Source organism: Danio rerio, chromosome 11 (genome assembly GCF_052040795.2).
Source record: "Danio rerio strain M-AB ecotype USA chromosome 11, GRCz13ab, whole genome shotgun sequence".
Taxonomy (NCBI): domain Eukaryota; kingdom Metazoa; phylum Chordata; class Actinopteri; order Cypriniformes; family Danionidae; genus Danio; species Danio rerio.
In genome coordinates this window covers 32731183-32753531 of record NC_141031.1, presented here as the reverse complement: position 1 = coordinate 32753531, position 22349 = coordinate 32731183, and the positions used below count along the sequence as shown (strand labels likewise).

General features: G+C 37.0%; 1 protein-coding gene across 1 annotated transcript; it reads right to left on the bottom strand.

Annotated features, from left to right (window-relative positions):
- Positions 1 to 3902: 3902 nt before the first annotated feature.
- il1fma (interleukin-1 family member A) lies at positions 3903 to 9562 on the bottom strand. Its single transcript, NM_001290418.1, is given in 7 exon segments — positions 3903 to 4151; positions 6320 to 6459; positions 6796 to 6915; positions 7009 to 7354; positions 9142 to 9238; positions 9319 to 9425; positions 9551 to 9562. Coding segments are annotated over 7 exon segments (1071 nt in total).
- Between the last annotated feature and the right edge of the window lie 12787 nt (positions 9563 to 22349).

Sequence of the window (22349 nt, the reverse complement as noted above, 5' to 3'; positions counted from 1 at the left end):
GCTCTACTCACAATAACATCACTATTATACTCTTACATAATGTCATTAACTGTGTCATACATATAGGTGTTTAGACCTGATTGGTTAAAACACAGATATAGAAAGATGGAAATTTCCATGTACGTGTGTACATTATCTCAAGCATGCAAACATCAGACAGCCACATCAGAGCTGACCCCAGAACTGTACTGTTTCTTACCCAAATCTGACTTTAATCTCAGCCGCCTTTTCAAAACTGCAACAATCTATATCTAAACTGGCAACTTTCATACAAACTCAGGAATTAGTTGTCTGCAATTCTTCAAGAGTTTGTCCACTCAAGAGATCTCCATGACCTCTGACCTGACTGGGTAGATCCTGAAGAAACAAATCAGTTGGCATACAGAAAAAACAATCACACACATTTATTCCAGTTTTTCTCTGAAGTAGAATGACACTAAGGTCATCATATACTCTATTCTCTTTTTTTAATGATCATAACAATTGGCAATGAAAATTGCTTGGGAACGAAAGCTGAAAAATGCGAACTACGAGTGGAAATCATACTGGTGTGCACTAGCCTTTACATGGATCCAGGCATACTTTACAAACATTCATTCATTCATATTCTTTTCGACTAAGTCCCTTTATTAACCTGGGGTCGCCACAGTGGAATGAACCACCAACTTATCCAGCACTTGATTTACGTAGCTGATGCCCTTCCAGCCACAACCCACCTCTGGGAAACACATCCATACACACTTATTCACGCCCCATTCACAAGCCCCATTCAGTTTGAATGGGTGACGGCAGGTGTTGCCAAACTGCATTGTGGATCTGTCAACGCAGCTACAGTGGCGTTGCTTGCTGCAGCAGTTGGGACTAGCTCAACTTTTCAAGCACCAATGGAAGCGTCAGCCAATTAGATCGCTGTATGCAAATACACTAGCTAGACAGTGGCCTATTGCTGACTGAATTTCATTGGCTGACGCTGTTATGACGATCAGAAATGCCAACTAACCTAGCCGGGCTCGAACCAGCAACCTTCTTACTGTAAGGTGTTCGTGCTATTTACTGCACCATCGTAAACATTCAACTTTTTTTTAATAATCATAAAGACATAAGAAAGTATGTGTCACTCCACCCTGCAAGGTGTGCACTTAAAAGATTTCCCCTAAAAAGTTTTTCCTTACCAAGCATGTAGTTAATGAAGCAGGGAAAGTTTTATTAACCACATAGGGGGAAAAAAACTTCTATCTACATTAACCACCTAACTGGCTTGGAGTGGAAAACTTCTTTTGAGTTCACATCTCAGCAAAACATGTTACACTCAAAAAAAAAAAAAAGTTTGCTGTTAAAAGTACATATTTAAAATGAGCTGAATCAACACAATTCTTGAGTTTTTTTGGGGGGGACAGCTTAATTGTTTTATGTTCAATACACTTAAATTTGTATTGTGTTCAGCCCAGCCTTTTGACAGTGTTTATATTATTACTTCATTCATACAGCAAGTGGTTAATGAAGCAAGGAATTTTGCCTTTAATCGGTGCAAGGACTTTAGCGTCAGCATAATTAGGATCAACAGCTGTGCAACCGTAGTAAATTAAATGCATTTATTTAATTGTACCTTATAATAAAAAAAATAAATATATTTCTACAAAGTATTTGGCATGACTTTATTTTGATGCTTCCTTTAATGCATTGTGTTGAATTTAAGTAACACTGCATCTACATGCCAACTAATTGTCATTAGATTATAAGTAGACTGTTAGGTTGAGGTTATGGTTAGGGACAGTATAAGTTGACATGTACTTTGCAAAGTCAGTTAAATGTTAAAGGAGCAGTATCAGCAGATATGAAGCAGACAGTCTACTAATACTCAAATGAGAATTAATTAGTATGTAGTTGCAATGCAACTTTTAGTCAACAAAATGTGCAATAGGCACTATAAAAATAAAGTTTACATGTTCTCCACACATGAGTTTCCTTCAGGTGCTCCGGTTTCCCCCACATGCCCAAAAACAGGGGACTTGAATAAGGTAAATCGGTCGTAGTGTATGTGTGATTGCAAGAGTGTATGGGTGTTTTCCAGTGTTGGGTTGTGGCTGAAAAAGCATACCCTGCGTAAAAGACTTTACAGACCTGAAACTTGCCTATAGCACTTATTCATTGTTGCTCTTAGTTGTGTAAATTGCTTCCTTGTCCTCATTTGTAAGTCGCTTTGGATAAAAGCGTCTGCTAAATGACTAAATGTAAATGTAAATGTAAAACATATGCTGGATAAGTTGGCGGTCCATCCTGCTGTGGCAATCCCTGATGAATAAAGGGACTAAGCCGAAAAGCAAATGAATGAATAAAGAGCTAACAAGCGACTACAGAAACATCATACTATAAAGTATGATCACAACTATTAATAAAACACATTGTCGGATGAACAATTATACATAAACACTGAACTTATTTTTTAAAATTTTGTTTTATTGAAATTTCATAAGGCGATGCATGCTATACAAACACTCAAACACAAATACATTTGATACAGAAGCAGTCAGTCAAGTTCTTACAAGCCTTTAGCTTATACAGACGAAGTGAATAAAAATTGACTGTGTTTATTGGGTAGGACTTTATTTTGATGCCCCTATTGCACATTTTGTTGACAAAAAGTTACATTGCAACTACATGCCAATTTGCTCATTTAAGTATTAGTAGACTAATACTAATTAGTATTAATGTCTGCTTAAAATCGGTTGATACTGCTCCTTCAACAGACAAATAACTGATTATAAGTAACTTTGCAAGTACATGTCAACTTACACTATCCCTTACCCCAACCATAACAGTTTCATTATAATCTAATGAGAATTAGTTTGAATGTAGATGCAATGTAACTTAAATTCTACAAAAGGCATTAAAGGGACCATCAAAATAAAGTAATACGATTTATTAAACAATGTAATGTATGTTTTCAGTTCTATAAAAACCATCACCAATGTTTCAGTAACTATTTAGCACAGGGTATCTGCAGGTTTAAAGTCAAATTTAAGACTTTATTTCCAAAACCACATATTTTAATTGTGTCAAAACAAGCAAAATCTAGTTAAAATATTTACAAATCTAAATAAAAAAAAATTAAATCTATAATAAACGTTTGCAAGTTATTGCAAGAAATATAATTCCACTATTTTAGCTAAATAGAGTTAAATATTTCATTGTTGTTAAAAGCTTTATTGAGATGGATTATTGGTGATTGGTCAGCCTGACTGGGTAACTTTACATAGACAGAGAAACAATGAAGACCTGTTTAAAACCGTTTAAGACCTACAGCACAGATTTCAGTAAATTCAAAAACTTTTACAGCCTAATATATATATTTTTTTAATTAAAGACTTTTTAAGACCCTGTGGATGCCCTCTATCAATACAATAAAATACACATGCTGATTTCAAAAATATCTATTTAAAAGCTGAATATAAAAATGACACTCATGATAAACACAACTGCATATAACAAGGTTAAATAAAACAAACAACTTCAGTAAATATTATGATTCATATCTACGCAATACTGCAACGGCAGTAAAACACAACACTCTTTGGAAAAGGCTGAATTCTTTTAGACAACCTTATCACGCTTGAATTGAAATAAGTGACAACATAAAGCTAAATTCCTGAATAGTCTCCAACAAACCCCAATCTGACCAGTATGCCTGTCGATTAGTTGCCAATCCAAAAAATTTATTCAGACTTTTAATAAAGCACTATAGGCTTTTGATCGTGTTAGATAGTAATGTCAGCTTATTGTGTCTGTATTGTGTCTGTAAGACATTAATTAGAGAATAGCTCATAAAGAAAATATCATAACTCTTAATGCAAGACATACAGTATACATCTACTGCACAAAAACGTTACATCACTGTGACGCTTTTAGCAAATCGCTTTCTCACTCTCAATTATGACGAAAAAGGTGTTGAGTGGTTTGTCACGCTCAACACCTTTGCCCATGTACACATTCGCGTCATTGTTGGCAATATTTTTGGTGCAGATAAACCATCCTCTGTGGAGAGCCGACTCAAACCGTTGGAAACAGTCTGGTCCACAAGACTTGTAGAACACAAGTGACCATTTCTCTGTGTCCCCGGCGCAGATCTTTTGCAGCTCGCTCTTACTGTAAGACTGAAAGACAGCACACATACCATGTTTAATGGAAGTCAGCACATGCTTATGGTATCTTGGAAGTAGTATTTCTTTTAATTCCTTTAACATTAAAAAATATTCTCAGACATTACAAAAATCTAATAATAAAAACAAAAATTACCACCATACTATTTAAACCAAAGTTGCCTGTGCAAACCAGAAATATATTGACTTGCTCTTATCAGTCACTCTTTACAATAAGATTTTATTAGTTCATGATAATGTATTTACTAACATTAAGTAATTATGAACAATACCTGTACATCATCTATTAATCATAGTTCAACATTTACTAATGCATTATTCACATCCAAATTCATGTTGTTTACATTAGTTAACACGCTGTGAGTAAACATGAACTAACAATGAACAATTGTTTTTTCATTACCTTACATTAACTAACATGAACAAATACTGTAACAATGTATGGTTCATTGTTTGTTCATGTTAGTAAACCAATTAGGTAACATTAATACAATCTTATTGTAAAGTGTTACCTACTTATCAATGATGTTTAATGATGTTTAACACTTTGTGACTAAAAGGCTGATAATTTGAGTGTTTACACTAACAGAAGAATGGCAATAAATGTATTTGACCCGCTGCATTAAAACTGGTTGACCAAGGAGATTGGTGCTTCTGTTCATGAGCCTTTAGCTGCTGAACTGACATTAAAACATTTGGTCCCACTTTATATTAAGTGTCCTTAACTACTATGTACTTACATAAAAATAAATACAATGTACTTACTGTGTTTATAATGTATTTGTGAACACTTGTGGTGCTTTTGAGTTGGGATAGAGGTTGGGTCATGAACAGGTTTGGTGGCATGGGTAGGTTTAAGGGTGGGTTAAGGTGTAGGGGATGGTCAACAGTGTATTTACAAATGTAATTACAAAAGTTAATTACAGATGTAATTACATACATGTATTTAATCAAGCATAAGTACACAGTACATACATGTATTTACACAATAAGTACATTGTAACAAACTATTAATTCCTGTGTAAGTACATATTAGTTAAGGCCATTTAATATAAAGTGGGACCAAACATTTTATTTTGCTTGGCTAGACCATTTTGTGTTTAAGCACCACCCAGGAACTGCAGTTCAGATAGGATTTGATGGTAAGTTTCACTTCATTTGATTTCATAGCTTGCAATTTTTTCCTGCAAACATTTGAATGTGTGCTGTAGTTGTAGGATTTGAAACAGAACTAAAAAAAGCTTATGCAATAAATAAACAAGAAAGAAGCTTTTTCTGTGCAACAAACGAGTGACAGAAGTGTAAAATTATTTTCACAAAGTGCTTTTTAATATTAGGAAGGGATTTTGCACGTCCACTCTGCTAATTGACAGTGAAAATAACATGGTTACGAACACAGATAAATGCGAACTATAAGCTCAAGCCGAAATCATCCTGGTGTGCACAAGCCTTTACATTAATAAACCAAATCATTAAATCTTTAATTTGAATAGCTAGCTAACTGCTGAGCAATACTGTAAAAAAATCCTCAGGAGTTTTGCAACAAAAACCTTGGAATGGAAAAGATAAAATAGATTTTACTGGGGTTTTTTCTAAATGAAAACAAAAAATCTTTAAAAATGGTGGCATTATGGTGGTGCAGTGGGTAGCAGGATCACCTCCCAGCAAGAAGGTTGCTGGTTTCAGCCCCAGCTTGGTCAGTCATTTTTTCTGTGTGGAGTTTGCATGTTCTCCCTGTGTTCACGTGGGTTTCCCCCAGGTGCTCCGGTTTCCCTCACAGTCCAAAAACATGCGGTACAGGTGAATTGAATAAGCTAAATTGTCAGTGTATGTATGTGTGTGAATGCAAGAGTATATGGGTGTTTCCCAGTGCTGGGTTGCAGCTGGAAAAGCATCCGCTGCGCAAAACATATGCTGGATAATTTAGCGGTTCATTCCGCTGTGGTGACCCCTGATTAATAAAGAGACTAAGCTTAAAAAAGAAAATGAACGAATTAATGAAATATCCTGAATGGGTTTGGAAGGACGTGAGGGTGAATACATATTTATTTTTAAGTGTCTTGAGTTCAAATACTCAAATCACAACCCCGACCTAATAATGCTTTCTAAACTCTGTTATAATCTTCAACATAACAATACATCAGCAATGAACAATGACTTACCACAACGGTTAAAATCTTCGTGTCTGCACCTTGCTTCGTGGTGCAGCTGAAAAAGTTTTGTGTTCCAGTGAAGTTCAACACAACAGGAACACCTGGATTGTCCACTGAGTTGACACGGTAAGAGTAGATGGTAATTGGTGCTGGTGGAAAAAAACATGAGGCATTGTAAATTATATTTCATTCATTTATTAATTTTACTTTGGCTTAGTCTCTTAATTATCAGTGGTCCCCACAGACGAATGAAGTACCAAATATTCTGGAATATGCTTTACACAGCGTATGCCCCTCCAGCTACAACCCAGTACTGGGAAATAAATAATATTATTATAATGTAGCACACTGCAACTTAAAAATCTAAGTTGTAAACAAATAAGTGTAATTTTGTTTAGATGAAAGATTGGGCAGGCAAAGATAAAGCAGTGTTATGGAAATAGGGCAGTTTCAAAATGAGTACAAGAATACTTTTTGATACTGACCTGACATGGTGCTACTCAAACATATTTGGCGATTATCTGGTGTGACATACTTTTCGTTGAATAAACTCTTCAAAAACAAGTTTTTCTTTTCTTTTTTGAAATGCAAAACCTTTGCAGAACCTGAAAAAAATAGAGGGTTAATTTACATTCTGCATAGGATTTATTCTTGTCATTTTTACAGTCAAATGGCGATAAATGCAACACATTTCTTACAAGAGCTAATTTTAGCATTTGTAGGCAAGACGACAACTTCATTCAATTGGCAGTTGGTCTTTCCACAGTCATTGCAAGGGTTGTCAGGGTCACAACCTCGAGCTACAACCATGTTGAAGCTTGCATCTTCCATGGAGACAATCAGCAGATTTTTGTCACTGAAAAGCTTGTCTTCGATTTCATCTTCGCACTCTGAATCTGATTCCGGTATCACATCTGCCTCCAACTCCACATCTCTCACCATCAGCAGGCTGAAACTCATGACTGTTCGCTCCTTGCTGTCGACACGGAGTTCCTCTGATTCACACTCTTCATTTGATTTGTTTTTGGATGGGTGATGTATCGTCTAAAAAAGATTTAAAGTAAAGATTGAAGAAAGAACACAAGTTTTAATCCTCGAGTAATTACTCCAAAATAAACTTTCACAATGTAATCCTGGAAAAGTATTGAAACAACCACACAAGCACATGTGATCAAAAACATTCAGTTTCACTTCTTTCTATTAAAGGTCACGTTTAAGTAAGTTAGATCAATCAAAGAAGTCTTTGGTGTATTAAATTGGAAAAATAACACACACACTCATTCATTGGTCACTTTGTGTATCATTGGACTGCTAGTTACCTCATACTACCTCCCTGTATATAATTAGGACACTGTCACTTTATCATATTATTTTTTTTTTGGCTTAACCTGCACTCTGCATTTCAATAACCGTCTGGTTTGTCTCAGCTGCCAAAACCGACCTCCGTAGAGTACAGCGAATACCCTTCCTACACTTCAAGAACTGTACTTTTCCAGAGTGAGTAAAAGGGCTCGCAAAATCACTCTGGACCTCTCACACCCAGCACACTTCCTGTTTGAACTATTACTTTCTGGTCGGCGCTTCAGAGCACCGAGCACAAAAACAGCAGGACAATTGGTGCAGGAATTCTCAGGAATTGTAATTTACTGAGTAGTTTTAAAAACTTTTACTTTCCTTTGAGTACATTTGTAGTGCTGTATCTGTACTTTTACTCCACTATTTTCCTTCAACCTGCAGTCACTACTTTATTTTTTCTTTTCTATGGGCATTAATAAAAAATAACCTGTGATTCCTGTCCAATCAAATCACACATAGAAGGTAAATTGCATCATAATGAGCTACTTCAAGACATGGGCACTTTATAATTGCAGCAAACTGTTTGGAAGCTTTAAAAGCGGCCAAGATGTCAAAAATCTTCACACACATTGACCCGGACTGTTTAGATGCATGTCACTGATGAGAAGATGACGGATGTTTACTGTATGATAATCGAAATGGCCTTTAACACCCAGCAGGCACAAGACATCAACATGACATCCCCAACGTTGTGGGGACGTTGCATATTGTTTGAAAATGAACATCATTTTGATGTCAAAACTCAACATCAGGCGACGTCAATGTCCAGCATCCAACTTAAAATCAACCAAATGTCAACGTCTAATGATGTTGCAGCTTGGGGTTGTGTGGATGTTGCCACTATGACGTCTATCAGATGCTAGATTTTGGCTGCCATACCTGACAAATAAATGTCAAAAAAGTTTTTGATGTCAACATGACGTTGGTTTAAGATGTTGGCTCGACATTGGATTTTGGTAACTTTCCAACACAACCTAAAATCAACCAAATATCATTTGAAGTTGTTATTAGTGATCAAAATAACGTTGTCCCTAGACGCTGGCTAGACACTGAATTTTGGTCAACCTAAATCTAACCTAATATTAACATCTTATGACGTTGTGTGTCTGCTGGGCAATAACTAGATGCACTACAGAATGTTACGTTTACACACACATCCACAAATTACATGTTAATGCATCAGCTTTCACAGCGTAATACTCACTGCTAACTACTCTTGAGTACTTTTAAAAGGGCTACATTTACTTATAATTTGAGTAATATTTACAACAGATACTTTTACTCGCACAACATTTTTAAGCAAGTAATGGTACTTGACAAAAGTATGATTTTTCACTACTCTTTCCACCACTGTATGCACCTTGGGTCTGAGAGTAAAGCAATTTCGATTCTCTGTATGTCCTGCACATGTGGTTGAATTGACAATCAAGCTGACTTTGACTTTGAATGTGTTTTTGAATGAAGGCGCAACTCACAAGTAAGGCGGATCCTTCAGTCAGAAGATCAGCCAATGATGTTGGAGTCAGATCCTCCACGTTTGTGTTGTTTATCATTAGGAGTTTATCTCCCGTGCTGGAAAAAAAGGGAGACAGGTTAAGGATATGGGAATTTATGAAGAAATAAATAAATAAAGGAAAAACAGACAAACATACCTTGTAAACATTCCTTTGTTGTGGTTTAAAAAACCTTTCACTTCATACAAGTGTTTCCCAGCACATTCAGTGTGGAACAGCTTAACCCCACCACAAACTGGACTTCCCTAGAAAAAGCCACACGTCAAATGTTTTCAAATGGATACGTTTTCAAAATAAGATACTGATTACGTCTATGTATAGTGCAGTATCCATAATCAGCTACACATTTAACAAACTGAACTCCACATACCTCGGCTGCCATGATGATCTCGGTGGATATTACAAGGACTTGTGAGTCCGGAATCTGACACACGGCTTTATGAAGTCCAGTCAATGTGAGAATTTAGTAGAAAGAGGAAGCTGCATTTGATGTCACCGAGTGTGAGGGTTGGCTAAAAATAGAGAAGTAAAAGTCTCTGGGGAAGGACATGAAATCATAACCCGATACGCTGGCATAAGATAGCGTTTGGTCAATTATATTTGTAACAATTTGTTTCTTCTGCCAACAATAAATGTCTCAAACAATGCTGTAATAGAACATTTGTGCATTTTAAAGTAAATGTTTTGTTCCTGAATAAAACTATTTATACTATCAATTAAGACAATGATTCAATGATCTATTGATAAAGACAGCAGATTCTATTTTATTGTTCTTAGCATTTATGGAAAGCCACAGCACAGGTGCACTTAAGGCATGTCTGAATCCACTTCTATGATTTTAAAGATGGGATTAACAGTTGGGTCCTTCCTGTTGATGACCCTTGTCCTAATTTCTATCTGAATTTCACACTCTGGGTTTTTGCTTTTGAATTTTAGAATACTGATTTTTACTGTCACCTCACTGCAAGAAGATCACTGGTTTGATTGCGATTGGGCTAGTTGGCATTTCCGTGTGGAGTTGGCATGTTCTCCCTGTGTTGGCGTGGGTTTCCACGAGGTGCTCTGGTTTCCCCCACAGTTCAAAGATATGCACAATAGGTGAATTGAATAAGCAAAATTATCCATAGTGTATGGGTGTTTACAACACAGGTTCAAACAAACTACATACCCCTGTATACATTTCTGGAGAGGGCAAAATACATCACAGGAACTACATTTTTTTGCAGCTTTTCACTTTTTCAGATTTCTCGCAAGTGCACTTGTGCCTGCTGTTTTCATGTAAATCCACCAGAGGCCGTTGTCAACTGACTTACTGACCGACCGAAGCCCTCACCAGATTTTTACCACATTTTCAGATTTTACCACATTCTAACCCTGTTACTTACTTGTTTATTTATTTAATTTTTTTGGCTTCTGTTTTTGTCTTACCTGCTTTCTGAAACCGTTCTTCACTGGACTTGATACCTCATTGTAGCAGTCAACTCTGCTCTCAAGTCCACTAACGTACATGTCGAGCTACCGGACAAACTGGTTACCGCGGTAAAGAGGTACATGTTGAGCTACCAGACAAACTGGCAACAGCAGAAAAGCCGTACATACGGAGGTAAGCAGTCAGCTGGTAAAATAAATGAATGAATGAATGAATGAATGAATGAATGAATGAATGAATGAATGGTCCGTACAAAAAGATCTGTTTAAAAACACGTCTACAAAAATCTGCCATAAAAAAATCTGTTGTCTTAAATTTCAGATGTTCAAATTCAAATTAAGAGATTCAAATGTAAAACAAATTTTAATGGCACTTAATATTCACTTTTATTAAATTACAATTGTTAATCAATCAAATTAACACAATTTCAAATTCAGATAGTTGGCATATTTTAAGCTACATATTTGAAATGCCAGGAGCATGGTTTGAAAGGATTGCCCTTATTCTCTTTATGGGTGTGTTTTAGGTGTAACGTGCATTAAAGTCATCTCCCATTTCCTTAAAAATAGAGTTGTGGACATACAAATCAATTTCATTATTTATGTGCCGGACTTTAGCAGAAAAACTGAACGCTTCACTCTCTTCTCATGCGTGAGGCAGTACTGTCTTTTTCACAGAAGATGCAGTTATTGAAAGTTAAGTTTTAAAACAGACATTGCTGATTTTAGGGGCAGTTGAGGTCTAATGGTTAGAGAGTTAGACTTGTAACCCAAAGGTTGCTGGTTTGATTCCCAGTCCCGACAAAAACTGGAGTGAATGAATTGCACACTCTCCACTTTTGATACGCTAGATCAAGGGTGCCCAAACTTTTTCTTATGAAGGGCCAAAATCCAAGCTTGATTGATAGCTGTGGGCCAAAAGTAAATAGAGCAAACTGTATTACATTAACGTTGCCATGGGTAATTTCCTAATTTAGTTCCTAATATTTATAAATGCATAGAAACAAATACTACAACTATCTACTAATTTTTTCGAAAACTATCTACTAAGTTTTTTGAAAATATATGATGATTTTACATGCAAATACCTTCTGAAAGTGCCTTCTGAAATTATGATCCACAACGAACATTTTTCTCAGTCTGTTGTGTGTAGTTTCAGTAATTTTACTCTTTGTGCAAAGAATAGGTTATTTTTATTGCATTAATAACTAAACATAAACATAGGAGGCTGAGAAAAATGCAAATTGTAGAGAAAATTGTCAGATGAAACTCTACAAATATTATTTTAATGAACTTATTACAATAAAGCCATTAAAAAATTACACTGAAAATACACTATTCATGCTGAACCTGCCTTTGCAGCATTTGATTTGCAGCCTGATGTCTTCTGCTTTTCCTATTCGTCAAGTGGAAGTATGTAATTTTTTTCAAAACCTGATTCGTTTCCAACATTTAATTGAAACATTTAATTTCAGTTTGCTTTTTTGTAGCTCAACAATAAAAACAAACAAGCAAACAAACAAACAAACGTTTACATTAAAATAGAAATCACTTCACATTTGAAGAAATAAGAACATAATGTCTTAACTGTACACGGTTACACTCCCAAACCACAATCCTATGTACTTCCTAAAATAATAATATGAACAAAAAAGAGGAACTTCTTGGCTGCAAAGGAAGAAGCACTGGATCAGTTTATAGCTGTTGTCAGATTTGACAGGTTTTTTTGTACTTTGTCAATGAAAAGCAATCAGATCCATCCCCTCACATCCATCCACATCTACTTACAGCAACTGCAAAACACATACTTTAACATTCAAAAAGTATATTAAATCATATATCAAATTGCTTTATATAACTAGAGAAGAATATTATTAGTGGAAATTATTTAGTTTGTTCCACACACATTTGGGTGTGTTCGACAAACATTTATACAGAATTTAATTTCTGGTTAATGTCTGACATTTAGATACTGTGGTTTCCCACCAGCACGTAACAAACAAGTCTGAAGAGATGATAACCACAGTTTTGGAATTTATATACACACACACAACCAGATCTTTTCAATTCAGGTAGGGAATTTTATTTTTTGTAAATAATATCAAAAACTACTATACAATACAAACATATGTGCTGTATATTAGTTATACAACACAACTTTAACTTTACTTCCATTTCCTGCTTGTTCCTCCACAAACCTATGTGTTTCCTGCCAGATATTAATACACATTACAGAGAACAGGAAACAGTATCTAAAATGAGAATGGTCTGCAGAAGAGCATCTCTGAACAGAAAACACACTACTGCCTGTCAAAACAGGAAACTGTCTCTGCAACTCACAACAGAGAACAGAAGAGATGTGGTCAAATGAATCTCAATTAAAGCTGCATCATTCAGATGCACAAAAGTGTGGATCCCTCTTGCCTTGTATCAGATGTTCAGGTGGTGTAATGGTGTGAAGAAATGATCTTGACACATTTTGGGTCCCTTAGTCTTACCTGGTATTACTGCTGATCATGTCCATTCTTTTATGACCACAGTGTACATCTCGTGAAGCTATCCATAACATCACAAAGCTCAAACTGTTTTCTTAAGCATGGCTTTAATGAATTTACCCACCCGAAACAGCCTCCATGCTACAGTAGATCTATTGTAAATCTAACAGAGACATTTGGGATGTGCTATGCAGGCTTCATACACATTTTTACTACTAAAATGCCAGGACTTTTCCATTAAACTTTTAGGTAAATATTCATGTCCTAATGTTTTATGTAATGTCTATGCACATGTGGTAAATAGGGAAAAAAAGCAAGTTCAAATGCATTCGTTACAGCCAGGCCAGGTTCACCCCATTCCCAATTACATGATTCACCTCGCTCACATCAGCATGATTACTGTCACCTGAAAACTAATCACTCCCGCACCTGCACAACATCATCAGTCATCACTTTAGCCCCATAAAACCCTGCACGCCGATTCTCTCAGGGTCTGGTCTTGTTGCATTTGAGAAGGATGAACTCATACAGTAATTCCAATACACCGTAAAGCCCAAGTGAGAGTAGCTGACTTAAAAATTTTCTGAAAGTTAATTCTACTCATTTGAAAAAAGTTTTGAACTCAGTGTTGAAAATAACGAGTTAAATAAATACCTCATTACTTCAACTTAAATGGAGTAAGTTCACAGTACTCAGATTAGTTTTTTGAACTCAAATGGTTTGTAGCAATTCGTTTCCCTAAACAGTTTAATTGGCCTTAACTTATTGGGTTTTACAGTACTCAGTTGGTTTGAGTTCTCCATTTATTTTTATTGGGTTATACTGTGCTCAAATTGCTTCATTTACTCAAACGGATTAAGTTTACAGTAGTTTTTGAACTTCAATGATTTATTGCAATTTGTTTTCCCAAATGGTTTGAGTTACCTTAACTTTTTGGGTTTTACAGTGTAGCTGTCTGAAATACTTGCCTAGTCTGGTCCTGTTAATCTACAGTGCCTGCGTCTCTCCTCCTAGTGTTTTCCCTCCTGGTTGTGCGTCTCCCGATCTCCTCTGTGTCCACCTACACCATCAGTCTCTGGCTTACACCATTAGTCCACTGCTCATCCTCCTGTAATATCAAAGATTTTACCTGTTACCATATTCTCTGTCCTCATTATTATCCAATAATACACTGCCATTCATATTCAGTTCTGGCCTCAGTTCTGAACATATATATCTACTCAGTTCAGTTCTGGTCCCCCTCCTTGTGACAGTATTAAAGCTTCTCAAAAATATGCAACAATCTATGTCATTTGTTTATTTTTATATCTGTAAAATTAGTTTAGGAAGTATCTTGCTGTCTGTGTGAAAATATTTTAGAAATGTTGGCATATGTTTTAGACTTAATTAAGTGAAGTTTAATTTTTAAACTAATTTCGAGAGGAGCATGTGCTCATGATTGACCCAGCTGGTCCACATTAGCTAATCATGATCCTCCAATCAAAGTCACTATATATATCATAATTTCCTTTCTACAACTATCTTCGTCTGGAAGAAACCCCCCTCCTTCCCCCTTTATCCAGAATGGGTGGCGCGGTGGCTCAGTGACTAGCACTGTTGCCTCATAGCAAGAATACCAATGTTGTTGGGTCCTCGCTGAGCCATCTGGTATTTCTGTGTGGAGTTTGCATATTCTCCCTGTGTCTGCGTGTGTTTCCCCCGGGTTCCCTCCCACCATCCAAATGTGCTATTATTGATAAGCCTAAACATTTTTATAATATCTCACTCTTAGGAAGTTCGCCTTGGCCTCAGCAGCGGGGGAGTTTGAGATCGACCTGAGCTCAATCTCCCCTCGTCCTGCAAAAGGGGGGGAGCCCTAGGCTTGAGGATCCCTTGAGCTTAGGGCTCTCTCCCAGGACAGCATGCCAAACAAGCTATGCATAAATCATGAGCTAAGTGTGAACACTTGAATAGAATATCAATTAGATTTTAACACCCAGTTATGCTCTCACCTGTAGTGAGAGAGTGTTTCTGGACTTTACAGTCAAAGTGTAGCATGAATTATTATAAATGTGAGTGAAAGAGAGGTGAAATTGCGAATTGTTTTTTTTTTTTTACCCCACACAAAGAACGTCACATGAGGAGATGAACCTTAATTGAATTTAAAATTTACCCAACATTATTATCTCAAATACACTCAAGTACACAGATATGTATTAAACAAATTTCCATGACTTTTCCAAAACATTTGGGGCCTATTTTGTGCTTCCAAAACTTCCCAGGCATGTAAAATGCCTTGTCAAATTTCATTGACTTTTCCTGGTTGTCCAAGACTGTATGAACGCTGTGAATGACAGGTTTATGTTGAAAAATCTGCTGTCTTTGTATGATGCTGTGATTGTGTATACAGTATGAACCCGATATTTTGAGAAATGACCCTATGGCTAAATCTACAGTATAACACAAACATTTAAGGCAGCTCTGAATGCAAACATCTGTGAAAATCAGACACTACAAAGAAAAGAATTATGTGTGGGCTGTGGTAAAGTTAGTGATTTGACTTTTAGTCATGAAATACCACCATGAAATACCCTTTGCCACCTTGTAATGCACTCTCTGAATTAGTCATTGCACACAATGGGCCCTAACAAACACTAAGAGCAATGTGCCGAAAGTGTTTTTTGCTACGTTTAGACTTTGCACTTAAACTGTTAAAATAAAGCCCCATGATTTCAATATGCCACGAATTAGTCATTTCATTTCCACTTATCTGTAAAAACATCAGGTAGCTTGTTTGAAAAGAGTATGAGCAAGAAATATGGAACAGAAAAACTAGTAAACAAACATAACAAGAATACTTTCTGTTATTGCTTTCAGTATTAAGAGGAATATGGTGTATTTGTGATGTATCTGTTAGTTAGTTTAATGAACAAAACACCACATTTTTATGCTCGAATAGAGTTCTACATATTTTGTAACAATGGGGTATATGCACAGCTTGGTCAATCACGAAAACTGAAATTAAGCTTAAATTTTAACAAAACTAATAATGAATACAATGGGCCCTATCATACACCTGGAACAAGAAGGAGCAAGACATTTATGGTGTGATTTGTTGCTATTTTCAGAGTAGCGCAACCCTAATTTTCACTTCTTGCACCACGTTTTTTAAATGGCGAATCTATTTGCGTCAATTTGTGGACTGCTGGTCAAAAACAGAGGTGTGTTAAAGGGCACCAAGGTTACCCCTTTTTTCAGATTTAATATAAGTCTTTTGCGTCTCTAGAATGTGTATATAAAGTTTCAGCTCAAAACACCCATCAGATTTTTCATTATACCTTTTACAAGATGCTGTTTTATACACATTTCCAGCAGGGGGTTTTGTCTTACTGCGCCTTTAAGGCGAGTTCTGCCCGCCTACTGTTTCTACGTGCACAGAGATACACACGCACACCGCAGCTGGCGCACACACACACACACACACACACACACACACACACACACACACACACACACACACACACACACACACACACACGCAGGCAGGCAGACAGACAGAGCGCGCTTAGCACTGTTTTTGCACTCAAATGTGACATTATACAGGCTAACCTCCACTGCTGTGTGGATATCTGTTATGCTAATGTACAAAATATACCTGATTTAACTTCCACAAACCAGGATTGAAGCGTCTTTTTTATAATTGTTCTGACACGCGGCTGTGCTGATGAAGTAAAGCTGAAGTAAATCGCTGTAATTAATTACACACGTGCACTGTTTTAAAACACTTTAAACATGTGAAACTTACCCTTAATCACATTTGATGATGATTGCTGATCCTAGCGAACAAAACAGACCTCTTATTCCCGGTTGCTTTGCCTATGTCTGCCTGGTCTTGTTGACATATACACAAGACTACCGGAACATGTTAATGCGCGCAGCTGTCAATCAATTCGGTGGGCGGGGGGACCGCACTCCTACGTAAAGTTGCGGTCGGTCTGAAAACCGCTCCAATTGGTCCACCGTTTTTATGTTGTTAAATTGAAAAAAAAAGGACTGGGTGTGTTTATATCACCCCAATATGATGGTCTATACACCATATATACACGTTTGTCCAAATAGCTTGAAAAGTAGATTTTTCATCATAGGTGCCCTTTAAGGCACATCGTTGGCGTGTTGCTATTTTGAAGAACTGAAACTGACCTCCATGCCTCATCTCAGGAGGCTTTTTCAATTTATTCATGAAAATTTGCATTTGTGTAATGTTATGATTATTAGAAGTATTTATTATATGCATATTTGTATTTGTTTTAATAAAAACAACTTTAGATTTGTCCACCTGTTGGGTTTTGGAGATGTATGCATTACTATATGGGGCATACGAATAGGTGTTTTTGGATATAACTTTGGATATAAGTTTTTTGACCACACTTCGCCATTATTGTTCATTTATTCGTTTGCTGGAAATTAGAACTGAATTTAGAAATAGTTTTGAAACAAATCTTAGTGCTTAACAAACAAAATTAAATAGGGGTAATGAATATCTTGTGCGGCTGGGTCAGTTGACATTTCTTTATGGAGTTTGCATGTTCTCCCCATGTTCTGTTCTCCCCGTATTCACATGGGTTTCCTCCAGGTGATCCAGTTTCCTCCAAAGACATGCGCTATAGGTGAATTGAGTAAGCTAAATTGGTGATAGCAGGGGTTTTCAAAGTGTGAGGCGCGCCTCCCCTGGGGGGCGCCAGAGCATGTCAGGGGAGGCGCGGGAAAAAATATAATATAATAAAAATATAATTATTAAGTTTAATTATTATATGTATTTTTTATTATATTTAAATGTTTTAATTAAACAAAGCAAAAAAATAAATAATACGTCAAATATAAGAAAACATTTTTTACCCAGAAGGCCATAGCTGTGAATTCGCTTCTGTTTGGCAAGCCCGCCAATACAGGTATATGCCTGCTAATACAATGGGTCGGTTTCTGAGACATCCCCCCCCCCCCCCCCCCGACCCCACCCCACCCACCCCATTTCAAAGCTGTAATGAAGCTCACGGCCCTTTGGCCGCCGGGAAGAAGGAGGCGGAGAACCGACGCAGTTTTAAATTGATTTATTAATAAACTGAAAGCGAAAGTAAAATATGTCCGGGCCCGGTCCTCTCTCGGCTTCCTCTGCCCTCGTTCCTCTTTTATGATCCAGAGCTCCTTCCGTGGGATCCGAGGCAGGTGCGCACCGCAGGTGTATTCACTTACTCGGTGGCCTCACTCCGTTCCCACGGCTCTCGGCCACGTCCCCTTGCCACAAAAGCCTTCAAGTTCAGGGCTTAAACCCAAAAGACGACGATATGATGATCAGTATTTGAGTTTAGGATTTAAGTGGACAGGACCAGCTGATGAACCACGACCTTTATGTGTGGTTTGTCAAGATATTTTGGCTAATGACAGCATGAGACCCGCTAAACTTCGACTGTTTTGACTGGGATGGACAGTTCTTGGATCTGTTCTATTCATATTGAACCATCATCCTAGTTTTAAAAACGTTATATTAAAATACTTGTTATTACTCTGTAAATAATTGCACTTTCATGCAAATGATGATAAAAGTGAGTTAACAGTCTGACATCTGTCTGTGTCTTTATATATACTGTATATATATACATACATATATACATATATATATATATATATATATATATATATATATATATATATATATATATATATATATGTGTGTGTGTGTGTGTGTATGTGTGTGTGTGTGTCTGTGTGTGCGCGTGCGTGCGTGTTTGGGAGGAAGGGGGGCGCCAATGGATAAGTTGTGTCAAAAGGGAGGCCCACTGTCTTAGACTTTGAAAAACCCTGGGTTATAGTGTATGTGAGAGTGTGTGGGTGTTTCTCAGTGTTGGGTTGTAGCTGGAAGGGCATCCACTGCGTAAAAAATGTACTGAATAAGTTGGTGGTTTGTTCCACTGTAGCGATCCCAGAATAATAAAGGGACTTAGGTAAAAAGAAAATAAATGAATAAATATCTTCAGTGGAGTGTGAACAACACTGTTTCTTTATCCACAAAAATAAAAAGTAAAGAGAAAGTTGAGAGTCCGAATGGAGGAGGCTTGTTTTTTATCCTCATGCTTTATCCTCAGGCTGCAGATAGTCTGTTTAACTGTTTTCTTGCTAGTAAAGCATTCATTTTTTTCACTTACAAATTCTGCCATGTAAATAGCAAATGTGCCATGGCGTGACGCAACTGACTCTTGAAGGGAATGGGAGATGATACTCTGATTGCTCAAAACACCCATAACCCATTAAGAGAATAAGCACAACCCTGTTAGACTGTCCTTAAAATAGCAAAAGCTGATTGGGACACACCTTTAATGCTTTTGCGCCATGCATTTTAGATTCTGCGCCTAAATCATTTAAATAGAGCCCAATTTGTTGCATTGACATCAAATTAACCAAAATCTTTGATGTTAGCTGCTAGCTAACACAATAGCCCAATTGCATGTGCTGATGAAACTAGCGAAGATATTATTACTACACACTTGTACAGCTAAGCAACAATTTTGTGGTCTTTGTACCATTAAAATCTAGGTTTTATAGCTTAAACGATCCTCATTACTACAAATAGTTATTTACTTAATAAAGCTGCAAAACTAAATATGGAAAGATCTTATTTTAATTGTTTTAAAATTTTAGGTTGCCAAAAAATAATAATAATTCATAAAAAATAAAACAATTCAGTTCGATCAGTCAGTCATTCAATCAGGCGACATCGGCTTCTGGTGGATCCATGTGAGAACAGCAGGCGCGAATGGCACTCGCAAGAGAAATTTGTGATCTGAAAAAACATACACAGCGGCCTCTGGTGGATTCACGAAAACAAAAACTGTCAAAAAACGTATCTCCGGAGATGTATTTGGTTCTCTAAAGAAATGTATATAGCAGTACATTTTCAGAATGAGCCTGGGTTGTTTTAATCACACTGTACACAAAATAAGTTAATAAAAAATACACCATTGTTTTCCAAGTACTGGTTGCTGCTGGAAGGGCATCTGTGGTGTAAAAAATATGCTGGAAAAGTTGGTGGTTCATTCATTCCACTGTGGCAAGCATTGATAAACATGGAACAAATAATACATGAGTACCATTGTCGTGTAAACATGCCCTTAATGACCGCTGGTACAGTGGATCCTACAACTTTTCAAATGATTTAACAACAGTAACACACTATATCCCTTAATACCTTAACAAAGGCTATGTCAGCCAAACAAGAAGCAGGTCATCATAATGGGGAAACAAGACAACCGCCGTTGAGGACAGGTGATACCAAGGTCATCAAAACTGTTGAAAACCTCAACGCATTGCTCAATTCTGCTACACAGAGGTGAGTGGGCCTGAAACTCACATGTAACCCACATTTCTTTTTTCTAGACACTTTGCTATAAACACTCCATGTTACAAAGACTAAAATATGGAAAAGAAAAAAATCCCAAGAATATCCTTGTTTAAAAAGCACATTATATTGTACTTACACTTACTTTATTAAGTACACCTGTCCAACTGCTGGTTAACGCTAATTTCTAATCAGCCAATCGCATTGCAGCAACTCAATGCATTTTGGCATGTAGACATGGTCAAGATGATCTGCTGCAGCTCAAATCGAGCATCAGAACGGGGAAGAAAGGTGATTTAAGTGACTTTGAACATGGCATGGTTGTTGGTGCCAGACGAGCTGGTCTGAGTATTTCAGAAACTGCAGATTTACTGGGATTTTCACACACAACCATCTGGATTTACAGAGAATGGTAAGAAAATTAGAACATATCCAGTGAGTGGCAGTTCTGTGGGTGCAAATGCCTTGTTGATGCCAGAGGTCAGAAAAGACTGGCCAGACTGGTGAATAGAAAGGCAACAGTAACTTAAATACACACTTATTACAACAGAGGTATGCAGAAGAGCATCTCTGAACGCACAACACATCCAACCTTGAGGCGAATGGGCTACAGCAGCTGAAGACCACACAAGGTGCCACTCAAGGTTAAAATTCGCACAGGCACACCAAAATTGCACAATAGAAGATTAGAAAAACATTACGTGGTCTAATGAGTCTTGATTCCTGCTCCGACATTTGGATAGTAGGATCAGAATTTTGGAGTCAACAACATGAAAGCATGAATCCATTCTACCTTAAATCAACAGTACAGGCTAGTGGTGGTGGTGTAATGGTGTGTGGGATATTTTCTTGGCACACTTTGGGCCCATTAGTACCAATTGAGCATTGTGTCAACGCCACAGCCTATCTGAGTAATGTTGCTGACCATGTCCATCCCTTGACCACAGTGTACTCATCTTTTGATGGTTACTTCCAGCAGGATAACGTGTCATGTCCTAAAGTGTAAATCATCTAAGACTTGTTTCTTGAACATGACAATGAGTTCACTGTACTCAAATTGCCTCCAAAGTCACCAGATCTCAATCCAATAGAGCACCTTTGGGATGTGGTGGAACAGGAGATTCGCATTATGGATGTGCAGCTGACAAATCTGCAGCAACTGCGTGATCCTATCATGTCAATATGAACCAAAATCTCTGAGGAATATTTCCAGTACCTTGTTGAATCTATGCCACGATGGATTAAGTCAGTTCTGAAGGCAAAAGGGGGTCCAACCCGGTAATTGTAAGGTGTACCTTATAAAGTGGCTGGTGAGTGTAAATTATAATTGCAGATAAACTATTTATATGCTTACTAACTCATTCACTTTTTCTGATTTTGATTGTAATGTAATAACATGCACCTTGTGTAAAGCTGCTTTGGAGCAATAATTATTACTACTCAAATTAACTTGAATTATATTGACTCAGATCTATCTAGACAGTTCAGACGTCATTTAGATTTTGAGCCAAGTCTTAAAAGAAATTCTAGTGATTAAATGACAGACAGATACGATATACATGCACTGTTTAGTTATAACTGAAAGAAACATCAGCATTTTCATGTTAATAAATGGGGGAAAAAAGAAGAAGACTTAAAAGCTGAACTAAAATGTGTTAGGATGAAGTGGTTACCACATATAGATTTACCCAGAATGGAGAAACAGAAAGATGACACCACCGATAATGACCCCACAACCACAGTGGCTAGTTATTAGACTATGTTTCCCTCTAATGGACGTTTAGATTCTATGTGCTGATGTATGTCCGCTTACAGTGCTCTGAATTTATTTTAAATGCTAAATAATTGATCATTTAAAATCAGAACAGAAACACTAC